The sequence below is a fragment of the Cannabis sativa genome, chromosome 2 (genome assembly GCF_029168945.1).
Source record: "Cannabis sativa cultivar Pink pepper isolate KNU-18-1 chromosome 2, ASM2916894v1, whole genome shotgun sequence".
In the NCBI taxonomy this organism is placed as follows: Eukaryota; Viridiplantae; Streptophyta; class Magnoliopsida; order Rosales; family Cannabaceae; genus Cannabis; species Cannabis sativa.
The window spans coordinates 70,676,871-70,691,326 of NC_083602.1; the positions used below are offsets into that span (position 1 = coordinate 70,676,871).

The following is a 14,456-nucleotide window of genomic DNA, read 5'->3' on the forward strand; positions in this document are numbered from 1 at the left end:
ATACAGTCGTACAAAGCAACCTCGGATTAAGAATAGCGAGACAGCTACCACGCAATTCTAACTAAAGAAACTTGACGAGGCGAACTATCTGCTAACACTTAGTGTTTTTTCCACATTATGATAAACAAGGATAATAACTCGGAATTAAGCGAGATACAATTGTCCAAATCAGCATTAACCATTTATAAGGATAAGAATAAAAATCAGTTAAGCAGTTATTTTGTATTATCCCACATGCATTTAAATGAAACGTGGGAATTGTTCACGTTTCATGAACAGTTACATTTCAAATAGATCTCAAATGTAAATAACTGACAACCTATATTCCTATAAATAGGGGCATATTCCACAGAAAAAGGGACGGAGAATTTTTAGAGAGAAAAAGATACATTATCAATTATATATTGTATCTTGAATTCAGAAAATATCATCAAGAATATAGACTCGTGGAGTATGCAAATTTAACTGGAAAACCACGAAAAAATATCTGGTGTTATCTGTACATTTATTATTTCTTATTATTTCTGTGACATATTTATTACGTAAAGACTTATTATTTTTAGTTAACGAAAATCTGCGTTAACAATATTGATTGATATTGATTTACTAAATACTCAGCTTAGTTTTTTCTATAGTTCTGCTACAATTATTTTTCTCACAGCACAACTACATCTGATTTATTCACAGTACAACTATAGTAAACTAGCCCTCAATAAACACGTCAATATTCTATTATTTACGTGTGACAAAACTTGTCTCCTGTTTACGTCAATAATATTCTATTGTTTACGTGTCTCTTGTTTGCTATTAAATTTAATGTTGCTTCTTTTAAATTTATTTCCCGTGAGTAGAACTCTTTGGCTGATTTCCTAGCTTCCTAAGCTAGAGTAAATCGTTTATGCCAAATTTTTGTGGTTAGGGAGTCAGCCCCTTTTGTGGCTGTTGTGTGAGACTTTGTTTGTGTGTTTTTGTTTGCTTAAATAAATACCAGTTTAAATAAAAAAAAAAAACGTGTGACAAAATTTAATAAAATAAATACTTTAAAATATTGTGAAAAGTTTTTTCTTATAATTTAGTTTTAATATTATTTTTAACAAGTTGAAAAATTAGGAGACATAATAAGGCATAACTCATAATTTGGAAATTTAAAATCTTAAATATTTATATGTGAATATTGATCTAAACTTTTTTGTGTGAAGTGTGAAAAAAGAAAAAAAAAACAAAAAGAAACCACTTTAATACATCCAAAGGCTTAATACCAAAAATATGAATACTCTATTATATTTTCTCTAACTTACCTTAATTGTATTTTTATTTTATTTTCCTAGAAATACGTGTATAATTGTACTACAATACTACAATACTATTATTAATTTATTATTATTTGCATTAATAGACTCGTCACAATTATTGTTACCTCTTAGTCTTACCTCCTTTGTTTTATGGCTTATTTCCTTTCCTTTCATTTTGTTTTTTCTTTTTTTTTTCTTAATGTAATTTAATTTACGTTAATGTTAATTGTAATTTTATTTTTGGTGTGCGTTCTTGAGTTGAGATTCTTTACTCCCAAAAGCGCTTTTGAAGATCCAACAATGCCACGCACACCTTGTCAGCTTTCATACCAGAATTAGGGCTTTTTCTTTTTATCTTTTTTCCTTTCTCTCAGCTTTTCACCCCTAAAATTCTCTCTAATTTACTCCTAAGTCATTCTCTACTCTCCACCATTTACCAATTTCAGAGCTTTTGGATTTTGATTTGGGGTTTGAAGTGTCTACTTCGGTCGGATCAGAGCTCGGATTGGGGAAGATTCAGGGTTTGTTGTGGAGTTAGCCATAGCAGTTTGGTTTGTTGACTTTTTTTATTTTTAATTTTGAGTTGGATGCTAATTTGGAAAGGCTGGAAATTGAAGGAGTTTCTTTTTTAGATTTGTAAGTTTTTGCATGGTGAGGAGGGTTGATTGGGAGCTGATGAGATTGAAGTGATTTTTCTTTCAAGGTTGTTGATTTGGGATAAATAGGTTTGATTGAAAGAATTTTGAGGCTCTTTTTTTTTGGGGGGGTCGGGTTTTATTTTTTTGCTGGCCCTGCATGTTGAAGCTTTAAGGGGTCCTCTGCTGTGTCTGTGGAGGATCCCTGTTAGGAAAGAAGCCCCTTGTGTTTGAAAAGATGGGCTTTGAAGTGTGATTATGGAGAAGATATCGGAAAAACTTTGTTGGATTAGTTGTTTGTGATTGGAATCGGGTTTTTGTGGTAGATAATCAAGTGGGTGGTTTGAATTTTGCATTTTGAGTACATAATTTGGTGGGAAATGTTTGGTTCTGGTCCAGATACAGGACATGAGAGTGGTGGTGGTAGAGTTACCGGATCGGTTTTAATACCGACTCTGTTCATGTGGCGTTATGGTGGAAGAAATGTTCTCCTTAGTGGTTCTTTCACGAGGTTAGAGGCTAGAATTTTGAAATTATGAATCGAATGGCTTTAACTGGATTTTGTTGGAGAAAAATTATGGCTTTCCGACTAAAGTTCAATGCGTGTTATCAATTTAATTTGGATATGTAATATAGATGTAGATCGATTCTTTTATGTACAGGTGGGCAGAACACATCTCTATGTCTCCGGTCGAAGGAAGTTCAACTCTCTTTCAAGTTGTTTGTAATTTGACTCCGGGATTCCATCAGGTTAAGGAATGCTTATGCTTGAAACTGTTGAACTCAACCCTGATATGAAAAACTTGGCTTTTATGAATGAATTGAGTTGAGATGAGATATCTTACATATTCAGACATAGAAATCTTAAGAGATAGCCTTGATCTTATTTCCTGATGCATACATATTTTGTGTATAATGCAGTATAAATTTAATGTCGATGGAGAGTGGCGGCACGATGAGAATGAGAATTTTATAAATGGGAATTATGGGATCGTGAACACTATCTTGGTATCTACAGAGTCAAACATGGCTCTGACAGGTGTTCCCTCTGAACCACCTGGTAGTATGGATGTAGATAATGATTTCTCTGTGCCTATGGTAAGGATATTTGCTAGTTTAATTTGGTCTACCTCTTTTGAAGTTTAACTTCTAATATTTGGGATTGTAGCACAAACCTAAATTATGTTTTCGAAACACCCAGCAATTCAATAAAAGGAACCAAGGAAGTATAATTGTTCAGTTGCTAGATAACACAAAGGCTGTCATTTTAGTATTCTAAATTTACAATAACTGCACTCTTTCTATGGAAAAATGAAAGGATCCATACTGGAGTTTTATGTATCCTTTCCCGCATTCTTCCAGTTGATGAGGTTCTGCATAGACAGATTTCCTGGCAGTGGTTTTGGGATTGCTTCTCCTTTATTGTATTTAATAGTTCTCTTTTCTTTTTTAGCTGGTTGACTTTTTTTTTTTGTTTTTTGGGGTAATGCCTTACTTTAGGAATTGCTCTCTAATCTCCGAGATTTTGTGAAACAAAGTTGTGAAGATGCATCTTTATCTTGGTGTCTTTCACATTTTTATTTATTTTTAAAAGAATAAGAGTTTTTGTAGAATTAAGGCATAAGTTTTGAGAGATCTCTTTAAATGTTTCGAAGTAGATCATTTCTTTTTATCATTTTTCTGATTTTAGTTTGCTATGAAAATGTGCTCTCTGTACACTCTTCATTGTTTTAAGATAAAAAGGGCACAGTCCTCTATGGAACATATTCCCTATAATATGATTGTTGACAGTTAGGTGGAATGAGCGTGAACCTTTAGTTTTAATTCAGTTCATTGGGTTCAAATTTTGGAACGGCTATATGGTACTTTAGAAGTGTTTCACTTTATTAGTATGTTCATTCTATGTCGAGAGTTGCTACTTGATTTTATTACTTTTTAATGTTATCTTGCTTTACAAGTTAGGTCATCTTGTCAGGTGGTCTTTTGCAGGAAGTCATACCAAGTTTATCAAAGGCTGATGTAGAGGTCTCTCGGAACCGTATATCTATGTTCTTGTCTGCAAATACTGCTTACAACTTGCTTCCTGAGTCGGGCAAGGTTTGAATGCTTAATCCACTTCTTCAATATATTTTGTATATTCATTGATTTGTGTTTAGCACTATGGTGACACTCATAATTGCTTTTCCCTTGAGTGCTTAATCCTATTCCAAAGGCTATGTCTGTGTTAAATGTTCTGCACTTTGTAACTTATTTGCCCTTGAGTGATTCTCATTTTTGGTATATTCTGCATATTCATTGTTTTGGGTTTTGCAGTTTAATATGCTGAAGCTCATAATTGCTCAAACTTTGTAGGTTGTTGCATTGGATATTAATCTACCAGTAAAGCAGGCATTCCACATTCTGTATGAGCAGGTAGATATATTTTATGCAGAAGGCAGGGGAAAGGGGGAGGAGTTCTTTCATTTTTTATTAGTCCTTTGATTAAGTTTTATGAGTGTGTATTTCTTTTTTATATTTACTTTCTCACTAACTAGCGACTATTTTCTTAGTTGTTTGTTTTGCTATTACATGTTATTTTCAGGGCGTTCCTGTGGCTCCTCTCTGGGATTTCTCCAGGGGACAGTTTGTTGCTGTTCTTACTGCATTGGACTTCATCCTCATTTTGAGAGAGGTTTGTTAAGAAACTGCTTTGTTATTCTCTATAAGTGCTATTTTATGCACTCATGATTTGGGGGTAAAACCTTTTACATGTCAAAATTAAGAAAGCATGAAGTGTAGATGTAATACAATGGTTGGCAAAAGATAGATACTTTTTTTTTATCTATCTATTGCCTAAGACTAAGTTTTATTTGTCAGTCACAAAATATGTGTGATCTCAGTCTTGAGTAATGCTTCAAGAAAGAGAGTCTGCGTCCTAGTTATTAGGTTGGTTTGTTATTATGGTTTTCAAGTCATGATATTACTTGTTATTTGCTTGGTAAATTGCCAGTTCAAACGATTTTTAATATTAATGCTTGTGAAAATCCTTGTTATTGTTTATGTTTTCACACGTTAAATGCTTCCTTCTTACCATCAAAATTTCATAGTTAGTGTGATGATCATGGACTTACTTGGATCCGTATGTAGTGTATTACAAATCTACATGCTAAGACAAAAGTGCCATATCGTTAATGGCCAGATTTGCTTTTAGACATCTGGCTTTCACAGAAGTTTGTGTCTATATATTGTTGCTTTCTCGCAAGGAAGTTTATGGGAGCACACACATACACACTCTCGATTTAACAAGTATACATGATCATTTCTTGAAGCTGCGGAGACATGGATCGAATGTGGCTGAGGAAGAGCTTGAAACCCATACTATAGCAGAATGGAAAGAAAGAAAAGCAAAACTCTCCATGCCAATTCAAATTGATGGAGAATCTTGTGCTCGGGATCTTGTCCAAGTAAGTAGAAACCTACACTTGTAGCAGACTCTTGAGCTTAAGGGATCTTATAATATAATGTTTGGAAGGTTTTAAGTAGTTGGAGCTAACTTGACTTGTCTGTGCCTGTCTTTTGTAGTATTAGGTTTGCTTTCCTTTGATTCCATGTACTTTAATGTTTGGCTATGCTGTGATTGATTGCAATAATTGATTTTCCCAGTTCAATTAGCTAGTGCCTTGTTGTATCTCTACTTGAAAACCACTCCAACTTTCAGGCTGGGCCATATGACTCTCTCAAAGAAGTTGCTTCGAAAATTTTGAATTATAATGTGGCTACAGTTCCCATTGTCCAACCTTCTTCACAAGACGGTTCATTTCCCCAACTGCTACATCTTGCTTCCTTGTCTGGAATACTGAAATGTAAGCTTATTACTTGTGTTAGTTTGAAGTGCATAACATAATTAATCAATGCTAATCCCTGGGAGTATGTCAATATATATCTATACTCAGGTATATGTAGGCATTTTAGACATTCTTCCAGCTCTTTGCCCATTCTTCAACAGCCAATTTGTGCTATTCCTGTGGGCACCTGGGTTCCAAAAATTGGAGATCCAAATGGACGACCTCTTGCAATGTTGAGACCCACTGCCTCTCTGAGTGATGCCCTATCTTTACTGGTTCAAGGTGATTTTCTTTTTCTTCTATCTATCTGCTGCGGGTTTTGAATTCTGATCAGATTTTCCTTTATCAGCCAACTATCATATTTTGTCTGCAACTGTGCTTGTACTATGTTTCATGATTGTGAAATTTGTATCAGCCTCTTAATGATCATAACGTAACTGTATGATTTTGAGAAAAAAGATGCATTTCCTTTGTCAGGTTACATGAACATGTTTGGTCGTTTACTCACATCTTACTCTTAACTGTCTTATATTTTGATTTTCTCTTGCAGCCGAAGTCAGTTCAGTACCCATAGTTGATGAAAATGATTCATTGCTCGATATTTATTCACGGAGGTACTATTGTTTTTCCTCAAACTCTGCCGTGCCCATCGTCCCTCTTGGGTGTTTTTATGCATTCAGTTGTAGCTAACATATTCGTGTACCATATATCCTTCACAGTGATATCACTGCTTTGGCAAAAGATAGAACTTATGCACAGTTTAGCCTTGATGAAATGAGTGTCCAGCAGGTAACTGTTAAATTATTGCTTTCATGCGTGCTTCTCTATTCATTTTTCTGCTTTGATTTGTCTGTCTGATAAAGGTAATAAACATCCAAGCCTGATAGTAGTACAAGCCCTGTAAAAGTCCTTTAATGGAGCGAACATGTTCAACTAACTTTTGGTTGTACAATCTGCATTTAACGAAAGCTTACTTACCATAAAATGGCTATTGAATTGACAAAACCACAACAATACTTTCAGGTTTGAACAATATACGAGAAAAGTTAGTCAGCTGAACGCATTTTGTGTTTACCATTGCAGGCATTGCAACTGGGACAAGATGTAAATTCTCCTCGTGGCTTCTTCAGTGGACTGAGATGTCAGATGTGTTTGCGGTCTGATCCCCTGCATAAAGTAATGGAGCGACTGGCAAACCCTGGTAAACTACAAATAACCATCTGTAACTTATCTTTCGCATTAGCTTATTTGACGGATATGGTCTTTACTAGCGTCTTTTTCTTCTTCTTGTAGGTGTTAGAAGACTTGTGATTGTAGAGGCGGGGAGCAAGCGCGTGGAAGGAATCATTTCATTGAGTGATGTGTTCAGGTTCTTGCTAGGGGTAAAAGCTTAAAATATGTAGATCAAATTTTCTCTGAGGCTTTTTATGGTAGTAAGCATTGGACAAATTGATCAGCTTCGTTGGCAAAATTATTTCAAGTTATTCACTTTTGCATTTCGAATGCCTCGTTTGATCATCCCACTACTCTGTATTGGACGGTCTTTGTTTCTAAAAGCATACACCTTTTTAGAATAGAAATTTACCCCCAAACAAAAAAAATTGTAAATTGTGAAGACTGGTTTTTATTTTATTTTTGTTTAATGACCAAATTAATATCAAAATCATCGAGGTGCAGCTAAGATTGCTACTTTACTATTGAACACGCTAACAAAATAAGATATCAAAGGAAAATGAGTACAAACAAGTGGCTTCGTGATCAATTTGTAGTGACTGATAATTGCTTTGCATCACATTTTGTTTTCTCAAGAAAAAAAACTGGATCAAAACTCGGAAAAAAGAGTGGTGATCACAGGGGATCGTTTCCCATAAAGTTAAAAATACCAAAAACTTGACTGTTATAAGTCTCACTTTCTTTCTGTTGTTTTACTTAATTTTGTATTGACAAGAACCTCTAAATTCAGATGCTATGTTTTACTTCTTTTTTATCCATACATTGATTTTTCTCTGAAGGTGGTAGAATTTTTCAAACAATTTAATAAATTAAAGATATCTACATGGACGGTTTATATGCATTCTTATACATGTGACATTTATATTGGTACAAGTCATTTAGTTATTTAAATGATAAAAAAAATTATGGTAAAATTTAATAGTAAAAATTATCCAAAATATTAGAAAATTTTAAGAGTTTACTTTTTTATGGTATAAATAAATAAAGCTAAGTGGTTATGGGTTTTTTGTTTTTTTACATTTATATGGGTTTTTTTTATGCCATATTTTTGTAAAAAAAAAAAATAGAAATCCCATATATTATAAAATGATAAATACCATTTTGGACCCTGTGTTTTGTTAAATGATAAAATAGACCCTGTATTTTCTAAAATAGTAAAAATAGGACCCTGAGCTTAATTTTTGACAACTTTTTTTTCTTCTAATATAATCAACTTGAAAACAATTCCTAATACGAACAGTTACAGAAAATGTAAACAATTTTGTTATAACACTTTTAGATCGGATTATAATTAAATTTTATTTTGACAAAAAATTAATTCAGGGTCCTATTTGTACAGTTTTAGAAAATACAGAGTCTACTTTGTCATTTAACAAAACAGAGGGTCCAATTGATAACTTTTACAAAACACAGGGTCCAAAAATGGTATTTACCCTTTATAAAACAACAATAAGTTTTGCCGGAAAAGTCGCCGGCACCGAAAAAGTTACCGGAAAAATCACGACCGCCGGAAAAGTTAACGGAAAAGTCAACGTCGCTGGAAAAATTACCAAAGTAAATGCCTCACATATAACTAAAAATATAACTGGTTATATGAATAAAAACTAATAACTCAAACCGGTTATAATTGAAATATAACCAGTTCTGTAACATAATAAATAAATATAAATAACATAAAATAACTCAAACCAGTTATAATTAAAATAAAACCGGTTCTATAACAGTGTTATAATGAATAAAAACAAATAACACGAAAGAATTCAAACTGGTTATAACTAAAATAGAATCGGTTATATAACATAATGAATACAAACAAGTAACACGCAATAACTCAAACCGATTACAATTAAAAATAAAGAAGAAATCATTTCCTAAAAAATTGAAATATAAATTAAAGACAAAACTAGTTTCATAATAAAATACTTCATAACACATAATACCTCATAAAATCGGTTATAATTTTTATTTTTTTTTAAAAAAAAAGTGGGGACCAAATGTCTCGAATATAATAAAAATAGAACCAGTTCTATAACATAATGAATAAAAATAAATAACACAAAATAACTCAAACCGGTTATAATTAAAATATAACCAGTTCTGTAACATAATGAATAAAAATAAATAACACAAAATAATTCAAACCAGTTATAATTAAAATAGAACCGGTTCTGTAATAGTGTTGTAATGAATAAAAATCAATAACACGAAATAACTCAAAACTGATTATAACTAAAATAGAACTGGTTATATAACATAATGAATACAAACAAGTAACACACAATAATTTAAACCGATTACAATTAAAAAATAAAGGGGACATCAGTTCCTAAAACACTAAAACATAAATTAAAAACAAAACTAGTTCTACATCATAACACATAATACCTCATAAAACCGATTATAATTTCTTTTAAAAGGTGAGGATCAATTTGAAAAAATACTGAAGCATAAATATGAAAAGAACCAGCTCCGTAACAAAATAAATAACACAATAACTAAAAATATAATATAAAAAAATCGGTTCTATTTTAATTATAACCGATTTGAGTTATTGTGTGTTATTTATTTTTATTCATTATGTTATATAACCGGTTCTATTTTTATTATATCCGAGACATTTGCTCCCCACTTTTTTTTTTAAAAAAAAATTATAACCGGTTTTATGAGGTACTATGTGTTATGAAGTATTTTGTTGTGAAACTAGTTTTGTCTTTAATTTATATTTCAGTGTTTTAAGAACTGATTTCTTCTTTGTTTTTAATTGTAATCGGTTTGAGTTATTGCGTGTTACTTGTTTGTATTCATTATGTTATATAACCGATTCTATTTTAGTTATAACTAGTTTGAATTCTTTCGTGTTATTTGTTTTTATTCATTATAACACTGTTATAGAACCGGTTCTATTTTAATTATAATTGGTTTGAGTTGTTTTATATTATTTATATTTATTTGTTATGTTACAGAACCGGTTATATTTCAATTATAACCGGTTTGAGTTATTAGTTTTTATTCATATAACCAGTTATATTTTTAGTTATTGTGTGTTATTATTTGTGTAATTTATTTTGTTATGGAGTTGGTTCTTTTCATATTTATGCCTCAGTATTTTTTCAAATTGATCCTCACCTTTTAAAAAATATTATAATCGGTTTTATGAGGTATTATGTGTTAAGAGGTTTTTTATTGTAGAATTAGTTTTGTTAATAATTTATGTTTCAGTGTTTTAGGAACTAATTTCCCCTTTATTTTTTTTAATTGTAATTGGTTTAAATTATTGTGTGTTACATGTTTGTATTCATTATGTTATATAACCGGTTCTATTTTAGTCATAATCGGTTTTGAGTTATTTCGTGTTATTGATTTTTATTCATTATAACATTGTTATAGAACCAATTCTATTTTAATTATAATTGGTTTAAGTTATTTTGTGTTACTTGTTTTTATTCATTATGTTACAGAACCGGTTATATTTTAATTATAATCGGTTTGAGTTATTTTGTGTTATTTATTTTTATTAATTTCTTATAGAACCGGTTCTATTTTTATTATATCCGAGACATTTGATCCCCACTTTTTTTTTTTAAAAAAAATTATAACCGGTTTTATGAGGTATTATGTGTTATGAAGTATTTTATTATGAAACTAGTTTTGTCTTTAATTTATATTTCATTGTTTTGGGAACTGATTTCTTCTTTGTTTTTAATTGTAATCGGTTTGAGTTATTGCGTATTACTTGTTTGTATTCATTATGTTATATAACCGGTTCTATTTTAGTTATAACAAGTTTGAGTTCTTTCGTGTTATTTGTTTTTATTCATTATAACACTATTATAGAACCGGTTCTATTTTAATTATAACTGTTAGGAACTGATTTCTTCTTTGTTTTTAATTGTAATCAGTTTGAGTTATTGTGTGTTACTTTTTTGTATTCATTATGTTATATAACTAGTTTTCTTTTAGTTATAACCGGTTTGAGTTATTTAGTGTTATTTATTTTTGTTCATTATAATTCTGTTTTGGAACCGGTTATATTTTAATTATAACTGGTTTGATTTATTTTATGTTATTTGTATTTATTTATTATATTACATAGCCGGTTATATTTCAATTATAACCGGTTTGAGTTATTAATTTTTATTCATATAACTAGTTATATTTTTAGTTATATCTGAGATATTTACTTTGGTGACTTTTCCAGGGACGTTGACTTTTCCGGCGACGTTGACTTTTCCGGTGACGTTGACTTTTCCGGTGACTTTTCCGACGACTTTTCCGGTGACCGTGATTTTTTCGGCGACTTTTCCTGTGCCGGTGACTTTTCCTGCGACTTTTTCCGGTGCTGGTGACTTTTCTGGCAAAACTTATTGTTGTTTTAAAAATATGGGATTTCTACTTTTTTTTTTACAAAAATATGGCATAAAAAAAACTCATATAAAAATGTCAAAAAATTAAAAAACCCATAATCCTATAGTGTTATTTATTTATGCCATAAAAAAGTAAACCATACCCTCAATTCTCATATTTATGAAAATTCCTCAATTTAATATCTAAAAATAAAAACTAAAACTTAATAATAATAACTAAAAAACTCTAAAAACATGGCAGAAGAAAAAAAAATCATAAAGCCCATCTCTTTGACTCACTCACACATGTGGAAAGATAATCAGCACCACTGATGTATAAAAGTAGATGAAATATTGAAAAAACAATTACTATGAACATTCAAAAGCATCAACCAACAATAATCCATAATCATTAAACCTAAAATCTAGTATTTATTTAGAACATTAAAAAAAAAATACACATATCTGTTGGGTTTTATGCCCTAAATAAAACTCATTTCAATATAATCAGATTTACTTATTAATATAGATCAGAAATAACATTTAATGTTGCATTGTTCACATGATTTATTTCATGATTATATGTATATAATGTATGAATTCATCTGAAACCCTTTTCACATACTTGATCCTGTTTATTGTGCTGTCAACACATTGGAAAGTAAACATGACTATGTGAATAAAGTTTTCTAGATTTATCAGACATAGGGTTTTACTGATATGATAATCTACAACAGAGTTTACTTGCATTTGGAGAAGTGCTATGTTCTTTCCAGAGCATTGGTTAAAGTAAAGCTCAGGTTGGATGCATGGAGTATGCATCGAAAGGGACCGATATTGAACTTTGACTTAGATTTATTAAAATTACTGTAATATCTATTCAAGTCAATATCGCCTAGTTGATCCTAGATCAAATGTTCTTAATCCTGTTATGATTAGGCTCAATCTTGAAAGGCTATTCGTGTTCTTTGATTTGTTAGTTAAGCCTACTTTTAGGTCAGGGTGATACGTACATTTTGGGAACACGGTAGTGCAATTGAGTGGGAGCGCTAACATAAACATGGAATCTATAGCTTCTATCTGGCGAATAGTAAGCAAAGGATGATCTCCTTCGAGCTTGACCAAACGAACATAAATGGTGGAGTACTCATTTCACATAAGCTGAAATATCATTTATACGGGGTCAAGTGTTTTAAGGAATAAATACATTGTAGGGTGTAACGGTAATCTAATCCCTTTACAATGTAGATCATTCATATAGAGGATCATTGATCACATTAGGATTATAACAATGGATAACTAATGATGTGTCTATATGGTGGAACGTATAGAGCATTCTATATACTGAGAGTGCAATTCTATGTTCTATGCGTGGATTCAACGAAGAATTAATAAGTTAGTGAATTTTAGTAATAAATTCTTGATCTACTTATTGGAAGCTCGGTTATATAGACCCATGGTCCCCGCACTAGTTGAGATAATATTGCTTGTAAGACTCATGTAATTGGTTTTGATTAATCAATTATAATTCTCAAATTAGACTATGTCTATTTGTGAAATTTTCACTAAGTAAGGGCGAAATTGTAAAGAAAGAGTTTATAGGGGCATATTTGTTAATTATGATACTTTGTATGGTTCAATTAATAAATATGATAAATGACAATATTATTTAATAATTATTTATAGTTATTAAATAGTTAGAATTGGTATTTAAATGGTTGAATTAGAAAATTGGCGTTTTTGAGAAAATCAGAAGCAGAAAAGATAAAACTACAAAATTGCAAAAAGTGAGGCCCAAATCCACTAGTATAGGGCCGGCCACTTTTATAGGAATTTACCTCTATATTTTCATTATTTTAATGCCAAATAATTCAAACCTAACCCTAGTGGAATGCTATAAATAGATAGTGAAGGCTTCAGGAAAATTACACTTTTCTTCTGACACTTCTGATTCAGAAAAAAAAAAACTGAGCCTCTCTCTCTCCCTATCTTTGGCCGAACCCACTCTCTCTTTCTTCTTCCTTAAATTTCGAAATTCTTAGTGTATGAGTAGTGCCCACACACAGCAAGTGATACCTCAATCATAGTGAGGAAGATTGTGAAGAAAGACTTTCAGCGAGAAGGAGTTTCAGCATCAAAGATTCAGAGAAAGAGATCCAGGTTCAGATATTGATAATGCTCTGCTACAGAAAGGAATCAAGGGCTAGATATCTGAACGGAAGGAGTCATATTATTCCGCTGCACCCAATGTAAGGTTTCCTAAACTTTATATGTGTTTATTTCATCGTTTTAGAAAGTTCATATTTAGGGTGTTAATCAACATACTTGTGAGTAGATCTAAGATCCTGGTAAAATAATTTCCAACAAATGGCCTCAGAGCCATGTATATTGATTTACTTGCTAGAAATTTGGACTTTAAAATGATTGTTTGTTTGTTTTTGGATAGTATCATGTTGTATTGAGTGTTATTTGATGATTGATTGGTATTTGTGAATTATTGTTAAAAATAATTGAATATCTGTTTCTGGAATTATTTTTATTGGATAGTATGGAAAAAATTAAGCAAGTTACTTTTTTACAGAACTCAATTTCGATTTAATTTGAATTAGTTATGATTTTTTGAAGATTCGAAAAAATCGGAGTTGTGCTGAAATTTTCCTGCGATCTCGAAAACTGTCCGTACAGATCACAATTTTTTCGTTTTTCTTCGATTTTTCATGCTTTTTCATGGAATTAACTTCCGATTTTTTGTGTAGTTCTATATTTATACTATTACTATTCCTAATTCAATTCTAATTATCATTATGAATTAATTTAATATTTTTTAAATTTAATTCAAGATATTAGTGTAATTTGAATTTAAAAATAGTTAGTATCTATCTTATTTGCTTAATAATCTATCTTATTTTAAATTTGATTATATCTTATCTTATTTTTAAATTTAAGGTCAGATTTTAAATTTTTAAATTAAACTTTTTTTTTTAAATAATTTGACCTTATTTAAATTTAAAATAAGATAACTATAATCATGTAATTTTAAAAAGATATAAGATATTTTGCTAACTTTTAAATTTTGTTATTTTATTTATTTAAATTACATTTAAAATCTGAAAAAGATATTCATTTATC

General features: G+C 30.8%; 1 protein-coding gene across 1 annotated transcript; it reads left to right on the forward strand.

Moving 5' to 3' along the window:
• The first annotated feature begins 1,405 nt into the window (after positions 1 to 1,405).
• Positions 1,406 to 7,414, forward strand: LOC115719001 (sucrose nonfermenting 4-like protein). The gene is made up of 13 exons (XM_030647847.2): positions 1,406 to 2,438; positions 2,590 to 2,677; positions 2,849 to 3,025; positions 3,917 to 4,024; positions 4,280 to 4,339; positions 4,509 to 4,598; positions 5,236 to 5,370; positions 5,625 to 5,769; positions 5,860 to 6,033; positions 6,302 to 6,365; positions 6,471 to 6,540; positions 6,835 to 6,952; positions 7,045 to 7,414. Exons 1-13 carry the CDS (start codon positions 2,308 to 2,310, stop codon positions 7,143 to 7,145), a joined length of 1,461 nt encoding a protein of 486 aa, XP_030503707.1. The 5' UTR covers positions 1,406 to 2,307; the 3' UTR covers positions 7,146 to 7,414.
• The last annotated feature ends 7,042 nt before the right edge of the window (positions 7,415 to 14,456 follow it).

Excerpts from the sequence above, each read along its gene's own strand:
- LOC115719001 (XM_030647847.2), top strand. The coding sequence starts at position 2,308 with ATGTTTGGTTCTGGTCCAGATACAGGACATGAGAGTGGTGGTGGTAGA. Across the intron at positions 5,371-5,624 it reads GTGCTCGGGATCTTGTCCAA|GCTGGGCCATATGACTCTCT; the intron begins GTAAGTAGAAAC and ends TCCAACTTTCAG. Across the intron at positions 5,770-5,859 it reads CTTGTCTGGAATACTGAAAT|GTATATGTAGGCATTTTAGA; the intron begins GTAAGCTTATTA and ends ATCTATACTCAG.